This window comes from Channa argus, chromosome 17 (genome assembly GCF_033026475.1).
Source record: "Channa argus isolate prfri chromosome 17, Channa argus male v1.0, whole genome shotgun sequence".
Lineage (NCBI taxonomy): Eukaryota > Metazoa > Chordata > Actinopteri > Anabantiformes > Channidae > Channa > Channa argus.
In genome coordinates, this window is record NC_090213.1 from 12,882,308 (window position 1) to 12,907,912 (window position 25,605).

General features: G+C 40.1%; 2 protein-coding genes across 10 annotated transcripts; both read right to left on the bottom strand.

Annotated features, from left to right (window-relative positions):
* Window positions 1-1,192: 1,192 nt before the first annotated feature.
* gnpat2 (glyceronephosphate O-acyltransferase 2) lies at window positions 1,193-8,964 on the bottom strand. Of its 5 annotated transcripts, none has more exons than XM_067481042.1 (17): window positions 8,645-8,964; window positions 8,163-8,200; window positions 7,642-7,842; window positions 7,367-7,543; window positions 6,656-6,785; window positions 6,406-6,533; window positions 6,232-6,307; window positions 5,866-6,017; window positions 5,399-5,529; window positions 4,849-5,111; window positions 4,062-4,319; window positions 3,891-3,970; window positions 3,312-3,452; window positions 2,472-2,571; window positions 2,298-2,391; window positions 2,104-2,165; window positions 1,193-1,894 (listed from the first exon to the last, which is right to left on the bottom strand). In XM_067481042.1, exons 1-17 carry the CDS (start codon window positions 8,733-8,735, stop codon window positions 1,842-1,844), a joined length of 2,175 nt encoding a protein of 724 aa, XP_067337143.1. In that variant the 5' UTR covers window positions 8,736-8,964; the 3' UTR covers window positions 1,193-1,841. The 5 variants fall into 5 exon arrangements, with proteins under 5 accessions (XP_067337143.1, XP_067337145.1, XP_067337144.1 ...); XM_067481044.1 differs by having other exon boundaries at window positions 8,724-8,963; XM_067481043.1 differs by having other exon boundaries at window positions 4,870-5,111; window positions 8,645-8,963.
* A 1,517-nt stretch (window positions 8,965-10,481) lies between these two features.
* Window positions 10,482-21,583, bottom strand: lpin1b (lipin 1b). Of its 5 annotated transcripts, none has more exons than XM_067481040.1 (20): window positions 21,385-21,583; window positions 19,045-19,248; window positions 18,811-18,906; window positions 17,003-17,289; window positions 16,282-16,380; window positions 16,064-16,187; window positions 15,590-15,941; window positions 15,021-15,114; window positions 14,744-14,922; window positions 14,543-14,636; window positions 14,353-14,422; window positions 13,639-13,731; window positions 13,489-13,550; window positions 13,262-13,394; window positions 13,004-13,152; window positions 12,600-12,686; window positions 12,226-12,378; window positions 11,891-12,005; window positions 11,556-11,659; window positions 10,482-11,466 (listed from the first exon to the last, which is right to left on the bottom strand). In XM_067481040.1, the coding sequence occupies exons 2-20, from the start codon at window positions 19,234-19,236 to the stop codon at window positions 11,292-11,294; spliced, it is 2,658 nt and encodes an 885-aa protein (XP_067337141.1). In that variant the 5' UTR covers window positions 19,237-19,248; window positions 21,385-21,583; the 3' UTR covers window positions 10,482-11,291. The 5 variants fall into 5 exon arrangements, with proteins under 5 accessions (XP_067337141.1, XP_067337138.1, XP_067337139.1 ...); XM_067481037.1 differs by having other exon boundaries at window positions 13,262-13,403; XM_067481038.1 differs by having other exon boundaries at window positions 15,021-15,117.
* Between the last annotated feature and the right edge of the window lie 4,022 nt (window positions 21,584-25,605).

The window sequence follows — 25,605 nt, forward strand, 5'->3', positions numbered from 1 at the left end:
TATAGTAAGTAAAAGTTAAATTCGTTGGCGCACGGGGATCGTGGATGTGGGGAACGTGTTTTTACGCAAATTTCCCCAAATGAAATTGACTAGAATAAAAACGATTTATTTAATGTCTCGTAATTTAATGTTTTTTTTTAATGTGGAATTTTAATTTTTAAAATACTTCTCATTTTGGGCACTAGTTAATCTAATGTTAAGTCTACTTGATAATACTGAATAATAATTATGAAACACTTGCATTCCAACCCTGTCTTGTAGACCAAATATTTGTGTTAATGCATCCTGCAAAACCTGTCGGGCATAATGACGAGCTGAGGCACCACTTTGCGTGCTCAGGTGATACCAGCCGTCCACATGGCTGCTGACGGACTCTAATCTATTTGCAGACGCCGTAATGGTTGCTGACATTAACCACGGGGTTAAATTAGACTCCATCTGACCCTGCTACCTTCTTATCTCCAGGCAACGCCGTGCTTGAGCTGCGGCTGCTCTTTCATGCTCTGACCAAAGCTGCTTGTCACCTGTACCTGGCCCTGCTCCCGCTGCGCAGAGCCCTCACCCATTTCGCCGACTGTGCGAGATACTTGGTCAACCATGCTCAGCAAGCTCAGCAAACCACTACTCACCACGGCAACGTCCACCCAGGTCAGCCCCTGGTCAAGAAAGGCATGCTGCACTTCCTGGAGGGCATATGCGTGGTGTGCGAGACGGTGCCCAACCTGATGGGCGCAGCGCTCAGTGTGGGCGCAGCCTTCTGCCACATGCTGCAGGGTGCGTTCTACGTCCTTGCAGCCACGCTGCGCACTATACAGATCAACCTGTTCTCTCAAATGAATGGTGAGAGGGAGAGATGGGACAGGGAGCGACACAGAGCCAAAGAGAGCGAAAAAAAGCTAAATTCTAAAGTTTTGGAATACATTTCTGTGTTTTGTCAAGATCCGGTCAGCGCTTTACGCATCAAGGTCGATGTGCCACCTGTGTATAGATAATCTTTCTCCCAGTAAAACAATTTACTGGTTATTTGGCACGTAAGAGGCCTTATTCTAACTGCTGAGAGGGTTACACAGTGTTGAGTTGTTTTCAGAGGAAAGGAGGTTGAACTTTGGCCTGTGGTTTTCACCCACTGTTGCTGAAGGAATACTTCCAACAGAATAAGAAAAAATGTGAAAAATAATGAATATATGGTGCATTTTGTTACATTTGTATCACATTTATTGACATGTAAAGACGTTAAAATAAGTATCTCAAACAAATAAAACCTCTGGGTTATGCTATTTGACACTGCTATGGTATTTAGGTCTTTATTGCTACACTCAAGTTCACTTCATTTGTATTTACTATGTTAGCAATAAAATGCCATTTTTCTCATTTGCTCTCCTGGCTCATAAATCTACGAATCATTAAAAATATCAACTCAATGTGCAATGTCCACAGGCATCACCAGTGCTTCTGGCATAATGCCACTCGAGTTTGTCATCAACTACCTTGGATTACATGGTTGTCCTCAAACTAAATTAGTATTGTTACCTTTGGTTCACCATGTCAGGTGTTTGTAGTTTTTTTTTTGTTTTTTTTTAATAAGTCCTGTCAGATCTCTAATGGATGATAGCGAGGGCACACAGAGATAGCAAACATTCAAGAGTGGTTAGCTTAAGTCTGGCCACTGACATACAGGATAAACTGTTTTGTCTGAGAGCTCAGAGGGCAGAGTTAATGTGCTGCTATCCTATTGACAGCACAGAAAACAAAAAAACAGGACGTGAAGAAATGAAGAGAGAAAGCACAAGATATCAAGTAAGGTTAAACAGGACTGTGGGCTGGACTTGTTCCAATGGAGTCTAAAGCCTTGCGTCAGGTGTAGTCCGGAGCATCTGGGGAGGGATTTTACCAGCTACAATGAGAGGAAAGAAAAAATCCCTCAGGGTTGCGGTTATAGAATAACAAACAACAAAATGCAACAAGGGTATCTTGAATATATACTGATGACAATTAGAAGTCAATGAAAATGTGTTTTAGAGGCAGCTAGGAAAAACAAGGAAAAACTGTAAAACCACAACTACAAAACACCTGCTTTGTATTTGTTACGAAATGCTAACTTACATAGTATGTCTCCAATTCTTCTCACAGCTTCTGTGTTAACTTTGTATTCGTTCTCCTTAGACCTGTAATCAGAAGACAAAATACAGAAGCTCAACATGCAACTTTGGCATCAGAAAGAGCAGACAGCTTCTCAGCCACCACAGAAAATGAGCTTAAAACCAAACAGATTTGCAGGGGTTAATCTTATTACTCACCCACTCAACTTTGTCACGGCCTCCAGGCTTCGCAGAGCAGACAAAACATTTTTTTGTGTATCAGAAGAAAGGGCTTCGTAGGTGCCAAGATCACCTGTGACACGGAAAGAATCTTTTAATAGCTGGAGATGGTCCAGAGAGGTTAGAGGCCATTTCTGCCACTTTCTGTTTTACCTGACATGATGAGCTTTGAGGCCAGATTTCTCACAGTAGGTAGGAACTCTCTCTCCGTCAACATATGGACTCCCTCTTCAGAAAGATAGTTGAACATCACCTAGACATAAAAACATGCCAGATCAAACCAAAAAACCTTAAACACGCTGGGTTGTTATGCGTGACCTAATAAGCTAAAAGGCTGTTTCTAAAAATAAAATAAAATCTAAAATAAATCTACATTTAGAAAATGTTCCTGTAACCAGAATTTTAGAAGCACACCCCCCCCCATTTAAGAGAATTTGAACCATTAAATGTAAATAATAAAAATAAGTAATAAAATAATAAATAAGTAATCTTTTTTTTTTTAATGTAGTAGGCATTTAAAGAAATTCTCCCTTTAAATCAGAAACTATTCATTAACTAAACCAACTCTAGTTAAAATAGCTACAAACACAATGAGAATGAGGGAGGGTTTTACTGTGCTTTATTGATCCCCTTCAGGAGCTGCCATGTTCAGTGTGCTCTTACTTAGGGGTTTAGAGTCTCCTAGCTACATGTTGCTACAAGTGTCCTTGGGGAAGACACAGAACCACACATTCCTCCCAGTATGCATGACAGCCAACATCATCGGTGTGTGAGCTGTGTTTATGAATCAGGGAATGAGAAGCAATGTTGTAAAGTGCTTTGGACGAATGTTATCATGACTTAGATGTGAGATGATATGTCATCAGATATTGGTCAAAAGAAATCAAAACTCATGCTGACTGAGGCTGCTGAAAAACTGATCTTTACAACACATTTTGGCAGCCAAGTAACTGCAACCTTGATCTGAAGGAGAGAATGTAGAAGTCAAAGAACCTGGTAAGAGTCTATGAAGGGTTGCAGCAGTGCCTGCAGGAAAGAAAGCACTTCCATCCCGGCTTCAGACACCGTCACTTTCTGTGTAGTGATGTGGACTGCTCCGCATTTCTTCAGGAGGAAGCAGGCCTCCTGAAAGTCCTGATTGATGGAATATTTTATATTAACAGCCATGTAAAAACATTATCAATCCAGCAAAATTTTCTTGGGTTGAGTAACTCAGTTTCTGTTTACCACATTTCAGATTCTTTTACACAAACATTTTTAATCAGTGAATAGCATGCTAACAATACTCATACAAACCAGTATTCTAATAGTAAAGAGTATTCAGGTTTTCCTTGGTTGCTCTTTGACATACTGTGCACTGTCCACAGGCTACAAAATCACTTCATGCCACATTCTTCCTATTGCGCATTAATGTACCTAACCTGGGATTCTGTTGTGACTTCAAGTGTCAAGTCTGACCACGTCCTATTTAAATTTTTAATAGATTTGTTACAGGGTGTAAACAAAAACAATCATGATCTTTGTTCTGAGATGTTCCACGGAAGTTAAATCCCTTACACACGAGGTTGTTACCTGAGAGGACTCGTCAGGAATAAATATGAACTCAAAGGAGAAGACATCCTGTAGGAAGCAGAAGAAGGTGAAGAGCTCGTCTGTGAACAGAACAGTGAATTACAAGAAGCTGAGACAAATATATAAAGCTCTTCCTTTACAGAACACTGACATATTCCTTCTAACCCTCACCTCTCTGTGAGCTCTTTGTGATATGCATGGCAGTTGCAAGCAAGGCAGGACGCACAAAAACATGCAAGGACTGATTCCTATAGGAGGCCAACATCAGCACCGCTGCTGCTGTAATGTGTACACCCTCCTCTGGGCTCACAGGATGTTTCCTGGCTGGTTCTTTTTCTTGAACCAGGTAGACACGTCCTCCTTTTCGATTCACGACGGAGTGATGAAGAGCCAGACTGGACAACATCACATCAGAGTCCGGGACTTGTCCTGTATGAAAAGATTTTCAAATTACATTTCATCAATTTGAGCATCAGGTTGCATCACAATACCTTCCATATGAGTGTGTGTGTGCTTATGTGCCTGCACGTGTTCATCTGCACACACACGAGATCTGTAGAGTGAGACAGCTCAATGGGGTCCTCTTAGGATAAGTTACTTAAAGTGCATTAATCCACTGAGCATTTCCTAAGTGAATCTGAACACTTGTGCCAACTCACATTCATTTAATCTGTCTGATCTGTACCTCTGAACAGGCTGAAGGAGCCTGAAGTGAGAGATCCTGACACTGTTAACATGAGGGAAGTTACTTTTCTCTACATCAACTTTATGTTTTATTATAATACAATATGCAAATGCCCCCTACTGGTCATTCAAGAGGTGACAGAGGCTCAACAAAATCCCATTATATCCCATTGAGCATAAGACTTACCCCAGTTCTGAACTCAAGCTTGATAGAGCTGCCTTTGTACTAAATAAATCAAAGCAAAGCATGAATCATATAAAACAAAATATACACCTATTCCTTCTCCGCACCCACCAGGCCAGTTCAGATGCGCTCCAAAGTCCAGCACCAGCTTTTTAAGCCAAATGGTTTTTTCTGTGAGTTGATGCCACACCAGGCCATCTTCTGTTAACACTGTGATAGGAGCTTGCAGCAACAAGCAGGCCATCAGAGACCAGGGGCTGATCAGAGAGCCCTCTTCTTGGATGCGCACCATCAGATGAGACAGCCAATTCACACAGGCCTGAGCCTCTGCAGTGGGCTTCTGAGGAAGATCTCTGTGAATAAAAACAAAGGAAAAATAAAAGAGGGAGTGAGCAGCCAGACTGGAAAACAGATGACTACATGGCTGCAGAATGAGCAAAACAACAACAAAGAAAAATCAATAAATAAATTAATTCTAATGTAATGATGGTATTCACTCAAGTGGTACCGGGCACACGTGCAGGGAGTAACAATTTGTCATTTGTGCTACGGCATTAAACAGGGGAAACTGAAGTTAAGACCTCAGTTTTTTCCATTATTCCTGATTATAGATAAGACTGAAAGTAATGAATGTTTCTACCTGGGTATGAGGTTGTATTGGCTGTGGTTTATCTTGCCCTGACACAGCGCCCTGACCGAAAGGGGACGGCCAAAGTTCACATGCATGCTGCCGTAATCTTCCTGAAGCACTTTGCTAGCCTTCAGCAGTCCCTGCAAAGAAAGAAAGAAAGAGGACAGTGTAGCACAAGCAAAAAATAATGAGTTTTCTTTATGACCTTTCTGCCATTGAGCAGTAATGAGGTCAAGTCTTATTACTTTTCCACTGCAGCAGATGATAAAATGCGTTTTTTCTGGATTTCCACATCTTTAAGAAACAAAAATATGCTAGTAATCATTCATAAAAGGAGTTAATCTCCACCCAATTGACCTGTAAATAGTTTTAGACTTAATTTGATGCTAAAGATTGGCAAGAAATCTTAAAAAATAAATACTCAGTTATGTTTTTTTGTTCTTGTTGCAGATGTAAGTAATGTGACCAAGACGTACCATAGTGCTTTCTTTGGGCTTAGGGACACCCAGTAACTCTTGGGCCAGCAGCGACTCCTCCAGTAAGCGGTCATAGCTGATGCTAATGGGAACCAATGTAATGTCAAACACCTCACCTTTAAAGTAGGGCTCAAGGACCATGTGCATCATACCTGCCAACACATACAGATATTGTAAAGTGGAGAAACGCAGGCGCAGTGGTATCTTTAGTAGTAGTCTTTAAGTAACTGTTGGGTTGGAGACGGAACGGCACAGCCAGAAAAAGCAACAAAGACCCTAAAAATACCCAGGTGCCCTCTGAAAAGGCAGAGATGTTCCTACAGCAGGGCACACACTTACAAACAGTGTTCACATGTGGACACTCACCTAACTTAGGCTTCAGAGACTTCAGTGTGCGACTCCTATAACCTTCCACATAAAACTCCAGTGGAGCATATCCTCTCTGCACAAAACACAAAAAAACTCTATACAAATACAGCAGCTAATGTCCAAACAAGCTTTGGTTATATACACCTGATGGAGCAGATGATCATATCTTACCCTGACAATGGCTTTGACATATTCTGACAGCACAGCCCAGTACAGTCTGTCAGAGCCGATGGCACGGCGGATAAAGAAAGCTCCAGAGCGACGAAGTATCTCCCCTACTATCTTCATCCCTGCAAGAGCTTTACAATTGAGGAAGAAAGCCAAATGAGACAGAAAAACAGGAAGTCAAAATCTATTTTTAGTGGCAAACAGAAATCACTTTTAGTAACCTTTCAGCGGTTTAATTTAAATAGATACTTGCGAATTCCTGCAGCAATAACAGGTACAGGGATGTCGTAGGTAAACAGGATGTAGGAGATAACTAAGAAGTCCACATAACTCCTGTGATTAGGCATCAGAATTACCGGACTGTCTTGGATGGCTTGCTGGAGCTGGAAGAACAAACAAAATATAGACTTTTTTTGTAGCAGTAGAACTAACAGAAAATACATTAATCAGAATATATGTTACTGTCTACTTATCTTACAGGCCTGTTGCAATGGAAAGCAAGACATCATTTAATACATTCAATCACACATTCCATTTGTGGTGATTTGCAAAGCTACAAGATGCAGCTGCTTAGCTTAGCTTAGCACAAAGCCTGGAAACAGCCAGGTAGCCTCTATCTGAAGGTAAGAATATCTACCAGGAAGTCACTGCACACAGCCAAGAATTAGTCCAACGCATAACTATTTGCAAAACCACATATTGTTATTTTAACACTTCATTTCTGAATGAGTGAAACTCGATTAAACACATTAATTTGTGCCAGATTCCGTTATCTTTTCCTCCTGTTTACAGCCTGTGGGCTAAGATAAGCAAATTAAATTGGCTGAGACTTCAGATTTATTAATCACTGAATGCTTGACAAGAACACAAAATGTATATTTTCTCCCCAAATCCTAAGGACAAGTTAAATGTAAATCTGCTTTTAAAAACTTGCAGTTTAGGGAATTTATTTATGGGTCCTGACCTTGTTGAGTCCTTCCATGTTGACAAAGATGTTGCTGAAGAGCCTCTTGAACACCTTTGTGAACGTGTATGCCATTAACCTGATACAACTCATCTGAAGGTTTTGGGACATTTCCTCCAAAATCCCACAAGCATCTTCTCTCACCTCCTCCTCTGATGAACCTGTATCCCTGGCGATCTGAGGAGGAACACAGAGACAAAACAACAGACTCCAGGTTGATAATGCCGCAGTGCAAAACATGTTGGTTACATTGTGAAAAAATGACACAGTCCCACCTCTTTGACCACATAACGGAGATATTGGGACTCCAGCACAGCTTTGTTGAGCTCAGCCATGGAGCAGGGAGAAGCTCCTTTGTAGGGGTGGGGGTTAAATGTCCTGAGGGCATGGCCAAGATCAGTGCTGCGCCTCCTCTCCTCCAATATGTCCACAAACCCCTCCTCATCTTCTAGGCCTGCTCTGCGAGGTTCCCTGTGCTTCAGGATGCAGACATGCTTAGGTTAAAGTCAAGATTGATGTTTTACACTTCTAGCAGGGAGAAAAGGTGAAACAGAAACATGGCTGTTGTATAGTGTGTCCCAAGACCCTTGTAAGTAGGGAAGAGAAACAGAAAATAATACGTTTTTGGGGAAGTTGTTCACTGCTGTGGGAGCAATGAACAACACTGTAGTTTGTGTTAAAAACAGTCCTTTTTAGCTTATTAAAATTCTAAGATATTGTATAAAGATTAGTTAAAAGGATTTCTGTGTGCATCTCATACATCACAAGTCAATCATGTTCTGGTTTTCCAACTTACAGGTGATGCAGAAAATGAAAGCCTCCAAAGCAAATACACTGAGAATAAAGAGAAATCTTGTTCAGTAGGTAAACTTTTAAACTAAAAACATTTGCATATTTAAAGATCCCGAACCTTTTACCAAATAGAGGTACATTTTTTCAACAAGCAACTTTTTAAAAACATATAAGATACAGTGAATTCTTTTAAGGGCCGTAGTTATTATCTGGACTTTACTTTGTCCTATGCTCTGTGCACTATGATCAAGTTAATAGTCGCTCTCAGCCTATTAAGCAACAACAGGAAACCTTCAAAATGTTTGTAACTAGGCCAAAGTTCCAGCAGCTCTGCTGGACAGCTTTGTGCGCCTTGTTAAAGGCCCCCAACTTCACCACTGGCAACTGAAAGCACATCAAACGTGTTTTGCCCGGTGTAAGCTCAAACACTAGCTTCATCATTTACAGTCCACTGTAACTTTTAAGGCTCATTTAACTTGTACTTACAAAGGAAACACAGAAAAAATGCGGCAAGTGCCGCGGATGAAAACAAGCCCAGTAACAAAGAAGCGGACGAGTCTCTTACTGTATTCTTCATTTTTTTTTTTTACAGGAACTCTCTGCTTTGCCTTTCGGTTTCTAGCATCAAAAGCTTCCGTTGACACAGGCTGAGCACGATCTGATGAGCAGCACCCTGGGGACCGAGCCAATGGTGTAGCTGGGTTTGGAAACTCCTCCCGCACATTGTCCCGGCGCAGGTTTGCTCTCTAATAACCTCTATGTTGTGGAGGTTTTGTCGCAGATTGGAGCTGACCCCAGCTGAGCTGTGTTGCTTGCAGAAAAATGCATGAATATAGTGTATGTTCACAAAAATTCCAGCACCCTCATATATATAAAGTAACGTATTACGTGACGGACTTATTAATTATTCACTCGGCCTTTGCGCTCTGCACTCTTGGACTGTGACTTTGTTCATGTACTTTGTTCAAGTTTCAGAAACTGTTGTGTTTCAATACAAATAAACATATAGTTTCCTGGCTACTTCTTAATTAATAGTTAAAACCAGTAAGAGCACAAAAAAAAAGAAAGAAAGAACAATAAACCTAAAATATCTGAACATCTGAATGTGTCCTGGGTCTTTTTTGTGACAACAATGTAATAATTATACATATATTCGTACATGACTAAGTGTAGTCAAATTTATTTTACAATCTCTGTATGAAATTAACCAAATGATCCGCCAATTATCGCACTAATTGCTCACAGCAGCTGGAAAGAATTCGCCTGATCAGGTAACTGCACCGTGCCAGCATCACTCCTCTCTGCTCACAGTCTCAACCAAACTGCTCCATCTGTCTACTGAAGATGCTGCTGGTCTCGGTGAAGGATCTGATTCGTTCACACTGACTATTGATGCCACACAGAGGTTTTTCACTGGAATTTAATGAAACCTTTGAAACGAATAACAAATTGACATTTTACGGGCTAATTTCGTTTTCACAGTATGAATTTATAGAAGGGGAAAATTCTCAAGTGTATGAAGGCTTTATCTCGACTAAAACATCATCTAATCTCGTTAATGTGATTTGCAGAGGACGAGCAGCTGTCAGTTCATGAACACACACTTCCTGCTGTACCAAAATACTTCTTTTATTGAATTAACATTGAACCGGTGAATGAAGCGAGAGGTTGAATGAGCAAATAATTACAGTTAAGGCAATGTTTAAAAAAACTTTGATTTTTTTTTTTAGCTCTTTCATGGAAAGAAATCTTATTATAACATTATATACACATATAAAATCAATTTACATTAGGCAATTATTGTATTGTTACACTGTTATGGTGGTTTTATTAAAATCTACTAATCATTTACGCAGGTCACCCTGACAGCAGCTCACATTATCTGTGTAACTTTGATAAAGGTGAGCCATTCATTTCCTCATGTAGCCTACTGTCCTGTTTTGGTCTGATAAGGCTATTTAGAGTTTAGCTTTGAGTGATATTACACAAGGAATGACAATAATAGTACAGTAAAGTAACCAACCAACAGGTAGGCTTTATATTTATATCATTCAATTGCTTTTTAGGAAGGTAGGCAAAAATAGACTTAAGAAAGTGGAACAAATCATCAGTCACATAATCGGTGTGCTGTGTGCAGTTGAAGTGTATGAATAAATTAAATACGTTTCATCAAGGCCATCACAGAAAAGACAATCCGATAATAACACATACACACCAGGAATTTGGTTAGAAAAATAAAATGATATTCATCGGACATTCATCTCATGCATACAGATACTGTTGGTTTTTAAAGAAAACAAAAGGTTATGAGGATGAAAAGGCATTGGTGTGTGTGTGTGTGTGTGTGTGTGTGTGTGTGTGTGTGTGTGTGTGTGTGTGTGTGTGTGTGTGTGTGTGTGTGTGTGTGTGTGTGTGTGAGGGATGCTGTGTCTCAACTATGCATCATTATTTTAAACTAGGTAACATATTTTATATTAGCTAATAAAGCTACACAGACCCATTCATTGTGCACTTTAATACAAAATACACTATGGTATAATTAATACTGACTTCACTGACTTCTTTCAAGTAAAGTAATACCTACAGTTTTATACTTTAAAACTAGCCTGTGTGTAGTTCCTAGCTTTTCCATGCTAATTTGGGATCTGTAACTGTTTGACTGAAAAAAAATGATCAGAGTAAGAAAATAAACTCTACATTTGGCACAAATTTACGTAACTTGCTTCTGAAGTACAAAGCATTTATAAACGTCAGATATACCGTCTGTTATACACAGTATGTAGCTGCATGCATAAACAGAAAGTCTTCTTACTGAAATATTGTCAACACTCACTTCAGAAAAAAATAAATGCACTAAGCTGCCTGAATAAATAACGGTATTTTCTTATACATACATGTACTCAGATGATCACAGATGCCATCTTTTGACAAAATTGCACTTACATCCACTTTGTCTGGTATTCACAGCACCACGTTAACCTAAACCGTGCTGTGCCCTACAAAGTGCTCCATCTTTACCAAATCCTACAGTGTCATATCACATACACGTAACCATCAATGTCAAAATGATTGCTACGTCTCATGCACGCCATCAATCAGTCGATCAGTGCTACACAAGCTGCTCAGTAGGTAGTCAGGTACCCGGGCTGGGAATCTGTGAAGGTGTAGTCTCCTGATGATCCACCGCGGGGAGCTGCTCCCTCCAGTATGTAAAATGGCTGTATGTGTCTGAGCAGGGAAAGTCTGAAGAGGAGGCTCGCACCTTCAGGGGGAACACATGGTCCACCACCTCACCTAGACGAACGTAACTGAAGGGAGGAGACGAGGATACAACAATGAGTAAGATAAAAGTCTTTACAACATGTCACTCAGTACAGATGATGCAAACTGGACTTACGACGAGATGTTGGTCTTGGCATGCTCCTGCACCAGCTCGCCTTTGGGGTTAACTGTAAAAATCCTGTTCAGTGGGACTCCTACTTCTTTATAGGAATATACATCCTACAAAAAAAAAGTTGAATTTTATTTCATGAACATCTAAGTTAAACTTTCCATAAATTACACGTATATTAATGAAAGAATCTACATAATATTCAATCCAAAGACCAAATTCTACACTACACTGTGTAGTAACTTTAAATAACCTGGTGTAATACATGCAAAGAATAAAAAAAAATTATATATAAATATGTGTGTGTGTGTGTGTGTGTGTGTGTGTGTGTGTGTGTGTACCGTTGGTCTGTTGCCAAACGCTGCGTAGAAAGGTTGTTTGTTCGGGGAGAATAGGTTCTTGATATCAGTGAGACACTCCACCTTGAACTTCTCTGGTTTCTTTTCAATTACCTCCCTGCCAGCAAACACACATATGCACGCACACGCATACATGCACACACACACACACACACACACACACACACACACACACACAGAAACACACACACAGAGCACAGAGCACAGAGATATAACAGCCATCAATAATCACCACAGCACAACAGTGTGCATCACAGTGAGCAGTAAAAGCTTAATTGAAAGATTTCTTATTGTGCATGTATGTGTGCATGAAAGACCTGTGCAGAGCAGAGAAGAGGCTGCTCGGGCTAAGAAGGACGGGGCCCATAGGAAGCATGGTGCCTCTCTCATTGACCCAGTTGAGGTAGCCTCTGGTCATGTCAGCCATGCCGATAGCTCGAGCAGAACAGTACAGGAACTTGTAACCATTTCTGATAGAGCCAGGGAGAAAGAGAAAGTAAAATGATACAATACTGAACACAGGACAGAAATAACATTACTCTTCATACTTTTTTATCAAATAAACACTTACATTAGAAAACTATAAAGTATATTTGTAAATCTTTTTTTTTTCTGGTGTCAAATATGTAAAGCAATTTGTGCTTTGTTATGTTTAAAGCCAATCACAGAGTAGTAATAAGGTAGAACTTACTGGCTGACTTTGTGGTAGAGTTGGGCAATGCCCTGGTGGGTCCAGTCTTTCCCCAGAGTGGGCAGAATATGACCCAATGTGTCTGACCTGAAGGCAAATACATGTAAGACATATTAGGACAGGTTTCCTCTAAAAAGCACTGCTCAAAAAAACTGAAGGCAGATTCAAAATTTCTAGACAGATGCCAGAAAGTTCAAGGGGCTGAAAGTTATAGGAACTGAAACAATTTGACCATCTGTTCACTGCCATTTCTCAGAGGGAAATGCAAAACTGCCCCCTAATCAGTACAGAGATAAAAAAAAAAAAACATGTTCTGTGAATTTTCCAACCCATTAAAGCATTTTTTAGATCACTTACAGTAGGTGCACTGCATAATCACATGTATAAGCATATGTTTCACTCACCTGGTGATGGTTCCATCGATGTCAGAGATGATGATCTTGTCATCCCAGTTCCACAGGTAGATGGTTCCCTGACAGCGACAGGTTCCCTGGTACTGAGTGGTCACACTGAACACCACATCGTTAGGACCATCCTGCAGCTGGAGAGACAGCTGTGTGTGTGGGAGGGGGGGTTAAAATATAGTAGTAAAATATAAAGGTAAGAGCTCTTTAAAAAAGTAAAGTAAAAACTTTGCAGTGTATTTAAGCTAAATTCCTCACCAGCTGCTCTGATGTGAGTCGGAGAGTTTTCTTATAAGACACGCCGCCTGATGTGAGCTCTGATTGGATGGCAGGACAGTTCTGGTTAGCTGCTCTGTGTTCTTCATCACTTGATGATGACTCTTCTTTATGCCTATTTGCACTAAGACCAACGTCACATTAGAGATTGAATTTTATAGGATTGTGATTGGCCATAAATTGCAAAGCAATGTTTTTAGGTATCTTACCTGCTTGTGATTTCTCCAGCCTGCTCAGCAGAGCCACAGGCACTGCACTCAGAGAGTGAATCCTACAAGAGAAGAAACAGTTAACTCACCCCCCAGTGATACATTAGCTATCCGATTTAAAAAAAAAGTCAACTAAAAAGCAAAAATTACCGATTTGGATGTGCTGTTTCTGCCTCTCCAGGAGAACCACCACCTTCCTCCTTTCTTGGGCATCTTCTCCTTCATGATGCTCTCTACCGCAGCCTGGAGTCGAGCACACACAACCCAAATAACCACAGCACAACACAATAAAAAACTGAAGCCAAACCAGACCATAAATCAACAAACAGTAAGACAGAAACAACAATGTGTCTGAGGCTAAAAGAAGTAAAGCAGTGGTTTGAAGGAAAGCATGTATGGGGGAGGTGTGTTTGCCGGTGGGGGAAGAATGAGGGAGGTAGAGAAAGAATAAAATGTTTTTTTAAATAATGAATATAAAACATGAGTGGTCTTCTTGACATACTGAGCTGTAGCCCAGCACATCAGTCAGGCAACAAAGAAGGAAATCTAAGGCTGTGTGGATATAACAGAGGCAAGAATACTAATGAATGAAGACATGGAGAAGGAAGCAGTGATAGAATAAGAGGGAGGGAGAACAGAGGGGAAGACAAGGTTTAACTTGAGTGCCCAAACAGCAAAAAAGAACGTTTAAGATTAGTCTACAACACGGGCTTGTAGGTCGTACACACACTGCGGGGAGAGATAAAAACATACAGGATGCAGTACCAGTTTCAGTCAAAAGGGGGAAATGGTATCCACGTAACACAACCAACCTACACTCTGAGTCATTAGTATCTGTGCTGTGTGAGCCTATCCGTTTCTAACCTTTGGCAGAGGTTTCTGGAAAGCTTGCATAGCCAGCATAAGTGGAGCTGCAGTGCTCCAATTATAGTACCTAAAGGAGACAACAAAATATATATTTTCCCATCGAGCAGCAAAAAGAGATTTTGTCAGCCACATATATACAAAACCTCTTCATCAGAAAAACAAACACAAGCAAGCAGCACTGACTTACTTGGAGCCTATTTTTATGACTAAGTTGGGGTCATCGATTATGGAGGGGTTCTCAGCAAACTGCTGGTAGGAGATGATCTTTTCGTGGAACTGTTCTGCAGGGGGGACATGCACAAACACAAATTTAACATCCAGTCTCCCATTTCTACAGCTGGTAACACCAGTATCTTGCAGCTGATTTGTGGGAACATGAGAGGCTGACCTCTAGTGATTTCCCTGTTATCAGTGAGTCCTCCACACAGAGACATGGCAAGAGACGGCAGGTCAGACATGGGGTCGCAGTAGCTGTCCACTCCACTGTCACCTCCAGAGCTGACCGACTGTGGGGAAAGACTGGTACTGTGCAGACCTGGGTCTGACATGCTCCTCACTGCTGCACCACTATTTACCACAAAGGAAAAGGAATGTTTATAAGAATCGACCCATTAGCTACAGTATATTTCTGCATATCAAACTGGTATAACTCTGTGTCCATGTACCTCTTAGGGAAATAGAGGGCTGCCACTTCAGGTTCAAGGTCTGTAATGTCGTCTAGGTAAATTCCATCAGAACCAAGATGGCGGCTCCTCTTGTCTGCTACAGGGTGGTTTTCTGTTTAGTTTCTGATTCTTACTTTGTACCAGGGATAATGAAATTAGTTTTTATTTAATATGGTGGCCATAATCACACAGTAGATAAATGTGGATTATCAAAATTTCTGCCACTTTATACCGGTATTATCATTATTTCAATTCAATAGCATGACTTTAAAATGACTTATTCGTTCATCCTAAAACACCATTTTTTTCTGGTCAACCAGCAGCTCACCCCAGGAAATGCGTTGAATATAACTTGGTTTGTGGGACACCAATGAAATTTATTCTTAAAACTATAACCCTGAGTTTGGGTTATTAAGAGTAACATTCAATATACGGTATTTAGAAAGACCTGCCCAATGTATTTTTGTCAGTGACTTTAATACCACAAACCAAATTATTGCACAAGGTCCAACTACAGCTCTAACCCTTAGCAAGTTACAATAAACAATGACTGGATGAAGTGTTATTACCTTTTCTCTTGGATGGAGAGTCTTGCTTTCCCAGTGAACGTGGGCTTGTCTCCTCCATATCCTCAATCATACGAGCTGCCACACTTTCTGCATTTGTTATGTGCGTCTCTGAAGTGGCTTCCTGAGAATCCATCCGTGTGGATTCGGACTCCAGCCCAACAGTGACTGCCGTTTCCTCTGTGTTGCCTGTCTCCTCCAACATCATCAGTCTGAGTGCCGATATTTCAGAGCAGGGTGCACACTGTTCTGAAGATGTGTTATGAGCAATCACACGAAAGTGTGTGGATTTAGATAATGGTATAGATAGGGGGCAAACTGGTGGAGGGTCAGATTTCACTTGGAGGAAGGATGGCTAGAGAAACAGGGAAAGGATGATAATGGAACTTAAATACAAAAACACAGAAAAACAGTAATATTAACAGGACATGATTGCATAAATGTAGTTTATGTGTGTTCAGAAGATATTTTGCTTACTTTGGCAGCCTGTGGCAGCTCTCCCCACGCCCAATGCATGGCTGGATTGTGGTTGTCGGTTTCTGACGGCTTGGTCATTAGTTCAGAGTCACTTTTGGGAGAGGTGGGACGAGAACTCCCAGGGCTGAGGGAGAAAGAGATTATTTGATTCATAAATGTTTATTTTCTGCGTTTTAGCATTTAGATGTAAGTAGGTCTTATTTGTGTGGAGTGGGCACCTCTGGATAGGACTCCATTCTCCATCTGAACGAGTGTATATGCCAGACTGTTTGTAGGAACCAGTGGCCCCTTCTCTTAACACATCCCGAGATGGAGACCTGAAACATTTTTCATTTTGTAATGGATGGTGTGTAATGGACATTTTACCTTTCACCTACTTTCCAAAACAACTTTCACAAAGAGATCATGTCTGAACTAGTTGCATTCATGGCACTCACTCTGGTCTCCTGTCAGTGCAAACATTGCTTATTTTATTTATGTTATTTTACTGCTAAGCAAATGCAATAAAGTCGCAAACTTTAAAGTTATGCAAAAACTGTTCGACTGTTTAAATATAAATAAAAATGTACTTGTTAAGAAAAAAAAACACGCAGTCACGCATCATATTTCCTCTTTTCACATAGTGTCTTTGTTCACATACAGTAAAACCCACAAGCTTGGTGTAATTTTTTCCATGTAGGCTTGAGAGTCCTATCAGTGTGTACATGGCAGCACACCAGCTGGAGGCCTCTTTGCTGCACATGCTGGTCTGTTTATTCGTGCAGAATGATGAATAGAATCAAATGTTACTCTGTTTATCTCACTGGGTGTATTGCTTTTCCTCTTTGCTAACACGTCACGTGCATTATTTCTGCAGTGTTTCCACACAGCCTTTTCAACTTGCTTTCTTTTTTTTCCATCCCTCGTTTTTTCATCTGCTCTCTTTGTATTAATGCTCACCTGTTGCTCTCGATTTCTGTCCCTTCATCTGAGCTGATGTCTATGGTGAACATGTCTTCATTTTCAGAGTAGTCTCCGCTTTCCTCCCTCCTCAAGCTGTCTGCCCGAGCTTTCCTCCTCCTCTTCCTTCTCTTCTTCATCATCCCACTGCCGATCTCTCCATTGCTCCCCGTGGAGCCCAGGGTTTGTATTGGTGGTCCAGAGGTTTTCCCCATCATGGAGGAGCTCATCAAAGATGGTGCATCCGTCAAAATGGGAGAGGTGGCCAGGTATGGGGGAACCACTTCCTGTTTTGTCAAGAGACAAAAGTGAAAGAATGAGGGCAAATGAGGTTTTTGGAAACGTGGTGCGAAACACTGCAAAACCTGTCCAAAAAAAAAGAGCTGCACTTTTGGTGCTGCAAAATTAAGTAGAGCAGCCTCTTATTTACGTTTATTTAATGTAGCAATTAGTTTTTATTATTATTTTTATTATGGGAAAACTCCCACTAAACTTATTTTAGTCTGAGATGCTTAGCCTGAGGAGAGGCTAAGCAGAGGATAATAGCCAGCCCAAAACAGACTCTGTTTCTCAGCTCTGTGAAAGAATGCATGTTTCAAATCCTTCCTTCTAGGAAAAGAAAAGCCTTTCCAAGAGGGTCTGTTGTTGTCGGTGCAGGCACAGTACGGTGTGTGTGCACACATGGTAAAACAGAGAGAAAGAGGAAGGAAAAACTGAGACATAACCATATGATTTGTGGTCTGACAATGCTCCTCACGTTTTGCTTCCATGTGCCAAGAAAAAAAACAGTTGAAAGACACAACTCCTCCCCTCCTTTCTCTTCCAAGCTTGGGAATTTGACACCACTCTGCAGAGAATAATTCTCCCACTTCCCTTCTTGGAGCCAGTCCCCCAGTCTCAGTAGTTGACTACTTGTTTTCGACTTTCAACTGCACACATCTTCATATGCATAGCATAGCACAGAGACATTTATTCGGGCATTACACATGACTTGGTTCTTTAATTTTATGAAACACATTAAGAAACAGATTTCCACTAAGTAAGGACGCTGCTTTTTTCACAGTTTTACACAATTTCTAAACTGAGTTTTAATTAAAGAACAGAGGTTTTCAGACTCCCAGTAAACTCAAACTCAGTCTGGCGTTAGATTTCCTATCACTGTCTGTACTTTACTGTTTTACATGTCATTCAACATATATTTTGTTATTATTCTTTTCTACAATTTACAATATTCTCTGTTTTATTCGATAGATTTATTAATAGAGCCATAAGAAACAATCAAGTTTTTCTTTCTGACTTAATCTATTTAACGTATCACCAATTAACATTATGTTTCTTGTAGTTAAGCCACAAATACACAAAGTCTACTTTTGATGGTGCACATTTATTTCGCAGAAATCTCCAGTGCTGGATTATGTTTATTTTAATCATATGGCCATAGACCAGAAGCCCTGGGTTAGTAAATGCTGCATTCAGGACTCTCACTCACTGATGAACAGAAGAATGCTGTGCAGCCTGAAAGTAAAGGAAGAAATTCCTGGCTGCTGTGCCAATTCTGTACACAACGTGACCTTGTTCAAACTACTATGACTGGGTGTGAGGAGGAAGGGAGTTTGGATAATGCTTTATGGTTGTAACGTGCGTGTGTCTGGGTTTCAACACATCAAAGGAGCGGAGACTGATGCATGTTTTCATTTGAATCTTGGTTTTATAAAAATCAATGTGTGCTATTTAACAGACATAGTATTTCACTTATACAATAATCACAAGGCCACTCACCGCTCACCTAAAATTATGGCCATGCATACCTGATCATTCTCTGTTTCTTGCACAAAGAAGGCTTCTCCATTGTCCCCTAGCTTCATATGCAGAGCCACTGGTTCTCCGTTGATCTCCATGTCTACCTGAATTGGGGAAAAAGTGAATAGTGGATGGAAAATACTTAACCTTAGGAAATATATTGGGATAGTTGCAACTCCTTCAATGTGAAACTTTGCTTTACTACAAAGGCAATTGACCTGTCCTGTTTGACATCTGCTTACCACTTTTTCTCTGGACCGGAGGACACCCATCTTTCCAAAACGTACATGGAAAGGTGAACACTGCAGGGAGCCATCGGGCTGTCTCACTACAATGACGTCAATGCAGCCAGAAAGGGTGGCAGGGTTCAGGCCTCTGTACAGCTCCTTGACCTGGACAAACACCTGGCCTGCCAACTGGCCCACGTAGTTCATGGTCTGACGGGTCTGGAGGAGGCAAAGGTGAAAGAGTGGGAAAACACAGGACAGTAAAAATGATTTAGGATTAAAAATATACACTTTAGCCAAACCACACGGTCTAAAGAATCTCTGAGTTGTGACCAATAAGCAACAGCAACATTTGAAACACCTACATTGCAGGAGGTGTTAAGTATGAACCGACATCTGCTGTGCCATTCTTCAGTCTGCCATTTAAACAACGTCTATAACTTCTTCACAGGAATGGGACGGAGTTAATCTAATACTCTAAAAATAATTTGACTAGTAAGGGTGGGGAGACGGGACCAGGTTCCTGTTTCGTATTCTTGTATGTTGAAATACATAGTGTACTTTGCCTTCTTCCCCCTATCTAGATGAGCCCGGAAATCCTATCCCGCTTCTTTCCATTCAGCAATGTCAGACACAAGAGGTCATAAGACAGAACAAGATCAGTCTGCATTCATCTTGTGAAGGTTGTAGCAAACCCTCTCTGCTGTTTATTCACTGAGCTAAACCCAACTACAGTAGAATAATTAGGTAAAGCTCTCAGAGACATGAGAACAATGCCAATGTCTTTTGGTAGTAAAGGATACTGCTATGCAAGTACTTGGCTCAGAATGAAGTTTGTTCGATTGGATTACTCTACACCCTTAAAAACAAACATTATTTGTTCTCTCAATCAGCTTATTATTATAATACAATACAAACATTTCAACAATCACATTAACGATTTCTGTAACTGTTATCTTGTCTGTTTTTATTCAGAAGGTGACTAAGACAGAAAAAAGTGATGTCATGCACTTGGGAGTGTTACTCAGCATTTAACAACATCTGAATCTGTTGTTAAATGAATCTGAATCATTTAGTCACAAATCAGATCACACCCACGCAGTCCTGAACAGACAGGTCCGTTTTTGAGAGTAGTAATTCAGAAATGCCTCATAAATCTATTAGAGTTTATTACCAAGCAAAGTTAAAATTAACAAACAAATAAACAAAACCAAAACAACTGAGAAAGACAATGATCTTTTTATCTGTGTCTTGCTCAACCAATTTACATTACTCATTGCTGCTTCGCATAATGTTATAATACTGATTGAAATCTAGAATTTATTGTATTTCAAAGTTTAAAGTGTACTTCTGTTCTGATGCAAACAAAAATGACCAAACATGACAAATCTCATTTGTATAGATTTAAATATAAAATTAGGTTTGGTGTTGCCTAATAACAGGGAGAGGAGAAGAGGGTCTGCCCTTAATTCAGTGGGCAGTGCTCCCCTCAAAGATGATTTGCTAAGAAGACATGGCTGGAGCTTTACCTATATATGCCACTTTTAGTATGTGACTGACAGAAGAAGCCCCATGAAAAAGATCACGAAGTCCTAAGAAGCCATAACCATGTCTGGTTCTTGAAATGCGTCTTACAGATCACCTTCCCTGTGTTAAATTATTAATTGCCCTTTTTTAAAGAGACATTGGGTTTAAAAGTGCAAGCAAGTCCATCTGATTTTGAAAGCAGAACGCCTTTAGTGTGAAATGCCACTACGTGCTGCAGAGCAGTTCTATCCAAAAATAGATAAAAAGATAAACAAAACACTGACAACACTGCTTAGTTTAAAAAAAAATAGTTGTACTGGATGAAACCACAACCAATCTTTGGTGAAAATTCAGGGAGACCTTAAGAAATCCTATTTTTATAAAAGCCAAATACTTGTGTTTAGTGGTGATATGCTCATTAGTTTAATAGCTTTACAGGCTGCAGTTTCCCTGCAGACTGGAAATCTGCATGGACCACTCAGCAGATAATGGGGTTGCAAGTATGGACAGAGACTGACATAAACCATATGCCACAAAAATATAATCTACACTCCAGTTTACCATTTCAGGAAATAAAGTCTTAGAAGATGTAAGATGTAAGTAATGAGTTCTTTTTTTAATAAAAAAAACTCACATGACAATACATATTAATAAGCTACAGTTCCCTTAACAATAATAACTGCATTATATTCAACAATAATCAAAACTGTGTATGTTAATAGCTGACTGATAATATCCTGTCCACCAACATTACCGATGGATAATGTTGGTGGACGGCAAGTCCAGTCATCAAACATATCATCACAGGGGGGTGCAGTCAAGTCCTACCTTATAACGTATCAGACAGCCTTCAGCGGTGGACGGCAGCACAACCAGACATTATATGGACGTATTCTCCTCTTGAGGTGTTGTCTGAGTTTGTGATATAGCCCCGAGTTGCTGCCATCAAATTACAGTGGCAGAATCGGGGTATTTAAGTCAGATCGACTCTTATGTCTCCCTCAGATTGCCTGTGTCTTTCGCTTTCTCTCACTTATAGGCGCTGACGTCATGAGCAGCGAACTGCCGCCTGACCAATCAGCGCCGAGACGTTGAGTTGCCAAAAGCAGCATCTCAGCTGCCACAGTGGCAGCAAAAATGCAGTCGCTTGCTTACAAGGTTGCGGACAGCTAATTTATTCCGTTCAAATGCAAAAGCAGACGCTCCCCGTGGCGTGTTTTACTTGGGTCTCACTTAAACTGTCACGTAATGAAGCAGGGTTTTGAATACAATTTAATGGATATGCTTTATGTTTCTCATGTGAAAGTGTCTGTTTGTCTCTGTTTAAAGCGCCCTACAGGAAGCTGTATCTAGCAGCTACACCTCTATGACGGCAGGAAATAGTGGAACTACGTCAGCCTTTGAAGAAGCCGAGTCAGCCTGATGCAGTGAGGTGATCTTTCTGGCCAATCACAATCCTGCCGTTTAACACATGCGATGTGTAGGTCTGACACCATGTACTGTGACTCTCAGGAGGATGTTGTTGACTGGTGATGGAACTATGAAGCAATGAAAGCAGCAAATATTTAATGTCTGTGCAATAAGGGGTTTGCTCTTGCTCAATTACAAACACAGGAATTTGACAGTGTACACTGTCCGAAATTAGGGCTAGATTTTATTTTTTCATTGCTGCACTGCATGTGTACTAACAACAACAACATATCTCATTCCTCTTCCTCACAAAAAAAGCCAGACCAATGTGAATACGTGGGTGTGTATAAAGCAGTGTTTCTGGGTTAGGCTAGAACTAGAAGAATGATCAGCCACAACATTCAAACCACTTAGTGGTTTGATTATTTTTTTAAAGTCTGAACTTTTTAATGCTGACTTACCATCATATGTTAACCAGCTCATAAAGATTTTAAAATTAGCTCTATCTTAGAATTGATCTTTGACCCCTGTTTTTAAATAATTATTGTATATTTGATACTACAATTATCAGAATCAGTATATTTTGTTTTATCACTGGAGTACTTATGAAAAATGTAGATAATCTGCTTTGCTTTTACTTGAGTAAACGAAGTGAAAGAAGTGGTACGTGTAGTGGAGAATTTTTTAAGGCCAGTACTTGATTTTTTACTCAAGTATTAAGTTTGTGTACGTCTCCCACCTCTGCACAGTATATCACATTTTTCTGCAGACTGCTGAGAGTGGCCATGCTGACCTTGGTCCTCCGTGACATTGTTAAAGACGCCATTGGTTTCATAATCATCTAGTGTGACTCGTGTGTGCTTTTGAAAGGTTCACACTGTCTGATGACAGTATTTTGCTGTGAGGTGAGTTAAACCAAGAAAAAAAAACCCAGATAACAGCAAAGAGATGTCTTCTTTATAAACCAATATAGTTTGTATATGTATAAGCTGTGTTAAGTAGCAAGCAGTACATATCACTATATCAGTGTACAGTGTCGCAGCAGCTGCCTCGTGTTCTACTGTCCTGACTGAGTGTGTGTGGTTTGTGGTTTATTGCTTTGGATGTTTACTTTTACCATCAGTTTGCTGCCGGAGAGGTTTCTCTTGTTAGACTGTTGTCTCTGCAGCAACCTGCGCCTTCACGGGATATGAAGCAGTTTTATGAATGGGTATAGTGAAATAAGTTATCTAAATACATTCCGCTAAGTTAGATATAATGTACTATCAGATAGTTTTTCTGCTGTTGTCCACTATGCTTGTTTTAGATTAAGCCTTTTCAAGATATATCTTGCTCATACATTTTTTACTACACATGCAAGTTAACAACGCAACACCTCAAGAAATCCACTTTCTTTTAGATAAATGTACAACTTTGACTATAAATGTCACTACACTAACAATTCCTTAATCATTTGTTATGACATATACTGTACTATAGCACTGGTTTCCCTATATTGGCACTGCTACACACAGGCAGTTTCAGTCTTAATTTCAATGTCAGTGAATTCTCCAAGGATATATGATCCACACAGCTGCCCCCAATGATATGCTTCTACAAACAGGTTACTATGCCAAGAAGAGCTGAACCAGTGTGTGAGCAGCAGTATATCACAAGAAAGAAACACTTGCTTTCATTTTCCACAGTCTTTGTTATATTTTATTTTTTACATGCATACATTGACGTGTAGCTCTGAGCTGAATGCTTCCTGCGCACCAATTGCTTGTTTACATTTGTATCATTAAGTCCTTTTTAAGCATAGTGTTTTTATTTGTACTTTGGTGCTAAAACTCTGCTGACAGTCATTTTAATTTGGTGACTCCACTAAACTTGACTCCACACAGTCTGCCACATGCCATCAGAACGTACAAATACTATTTATACTGTTTACACATTATTTCAGTTGACTCAGCAAGAGCTCTTGTTTTAACATTTTCATTGGGTAATATTTTTACACACTCCCTTGATATCTAAGAAAGCCTCTGATTGGCTCAGGCTATTCTGGCCTGAGAGTCATAAGACCTATTGAAACTGCCAAACTCTGACACAGAGAATAAAAGGATAAAAAATGCTTCCTTAATAAAGTTTTAAGCAGTAGTGAGCTGTACAATTTGAAAAGCGGGAGAAATGAGATTGTTTTTTTTTAATAGCTCAGAGTATAAGGTGGGGATATGTGTATATTCTGTAGGGTGTTTTGATCACAACTTTAACAAAAGCCACAAGATTAAAAACTATAATATGCGCTGAAAGTAAGTGGACTTCATGTTTGTTTTTCACGTACACATGCAGATGATTTACAAATCACTTTACCCAGCTCCAGGTTGTGTCAGCGGCATAATGTTGAGCAGCATCGTCTACCTCTTCACCATCATCTGCTGATATCATGATTCCATAGTGTGATAAATCCCAGCTGCAGATTTGTGGTCAACAAAAGTCTGCTCCCGTATAAAACTTGTGTCTTTACTCTGTGAGCATGTTAAGTTTCTGACTGCCATGTTCAAATGTCCAGAATGTCCAGCGTCTTACTAAATTTTCCTGGGGCCCTAGCTGAGAAACCCGAGACAGTCCTGGAGTTGGTATCATCCATCGGACCCTATGACTTCTCAGGAATTTGAGGAGGAGACACCTGTTAAGGATTGTTTGTCACTTACATACACATGATTATGCACCAGTAAGGTGACAAATTACCTTGGCACAGAACACACAGAACTTTTTGAAATTTCTTATTATGAAACAGAGAATGTGGGACACTTGTTGCTGTTGCTGACCCAGTGATGACCTTATTGGCACTTTCACTGAAACTCAGACCACAGCAACACGACCAGAGCACCTGTTGCATGGGGTGAAGCCAAAGACTTAAGGGCACCTAGTCACTCTTCTAATGGTCACTGTAATTAATATGACGCTGACATCGCTGATGTGTTTGACTCGTGACCTGTGCTTGAAACCATGGGATAATTGATTTGATGCTAATCTATTTGTAGACTACACCGCCCTCTAGTGTTCAAATTAAACACGGGCGGATTAGGCGTCTCAAAGTTTATCATTGTTTAGTCCAGACACGTTTAGCCTTATTCGATACAACCTGGTTTGGATACAGTCCGATCCCGACATTATTATCAGGAGCATTTATCTTCAGATTGAGACCCCTTTAATAACATTGAAATGTGGAAAAAGGATATACCTTTGACATGACCACTGGGATCAATTGATATCACTGGAGTTATTCCTTTCTCCCGACTCGTGTTGTGAGCTATTTTGAATCCCAAACAAATACAATATCTAATGTCAAAAAACGTGCATAATTGCTGTCAGATCCCAACGCGTATATTATTTGCACACAGTTGCAAATATGGCATCATCCTAGGAAGTATAGTTCTTGATACTACTAATAATCTTATCAAGATATGATTAAAATAAATGTTCTATTTTTAATCCTTAGTTACAACTCATATATTGATAAATTGAATTATATTATTATTATTGTTGTTGTTGTTGTTGTTGTTGTTGTTGTTTTCAATTTTACTGTAGTCTGATGCCCTAATCCTGGTAATGCCCTGGTAATCGTGACTTTTTTGCCGCACTTGAAGGCAGCATACT

Excerpts from the sequence above, each read along its gene's own strand:
- gnpat2 (XM_067481042.1), bottom strand. The coding sequence starts at position 8,735 with ATGAAGAATACAGTAAGAGACTCGTCCGCTTCTTTGTTACTGGGCTTG. Across the intron at positions 4,320-4,848 it reads TGGGTGCGGAGAAGGAATAG|GACAAGTCCCGGACTCTGAT; the intron begins GTGTATATTTTG and ends CTTTTCATACAG. Across the intron at positions 2,166-2,297 it reads GCCGTGACAAAGTTGAGTGG|GTCTAAGGAGAACGAATACA; the intron begins GTGAGTAATAAG and ends TTCTGATTACAG.
- lpin1b (XM_067481036.1), bottom strand. The coding sequence starts at position 19,236 with ATGAACTACGTGGGCCAGTTGGCAGGCCAGGTGTTTGTCCAGGTCAAG. Across the intron at positions 18,907-19,044 it reads TCCGGTCCAGAGAAAAAGTG|GTAGACATGGAGATCAACGG; the intron begins GTAAGCAGATGT and ends TCCCCAATTCAG. Across the intron at positions 16,188-16,281 it reads GAATGGAGTCCTATCCAGAG|CCCTGGGAGTTCTCGTCCCA; the intron begins GTGCCCACTCCA and ends TTTCTCCCTCAG.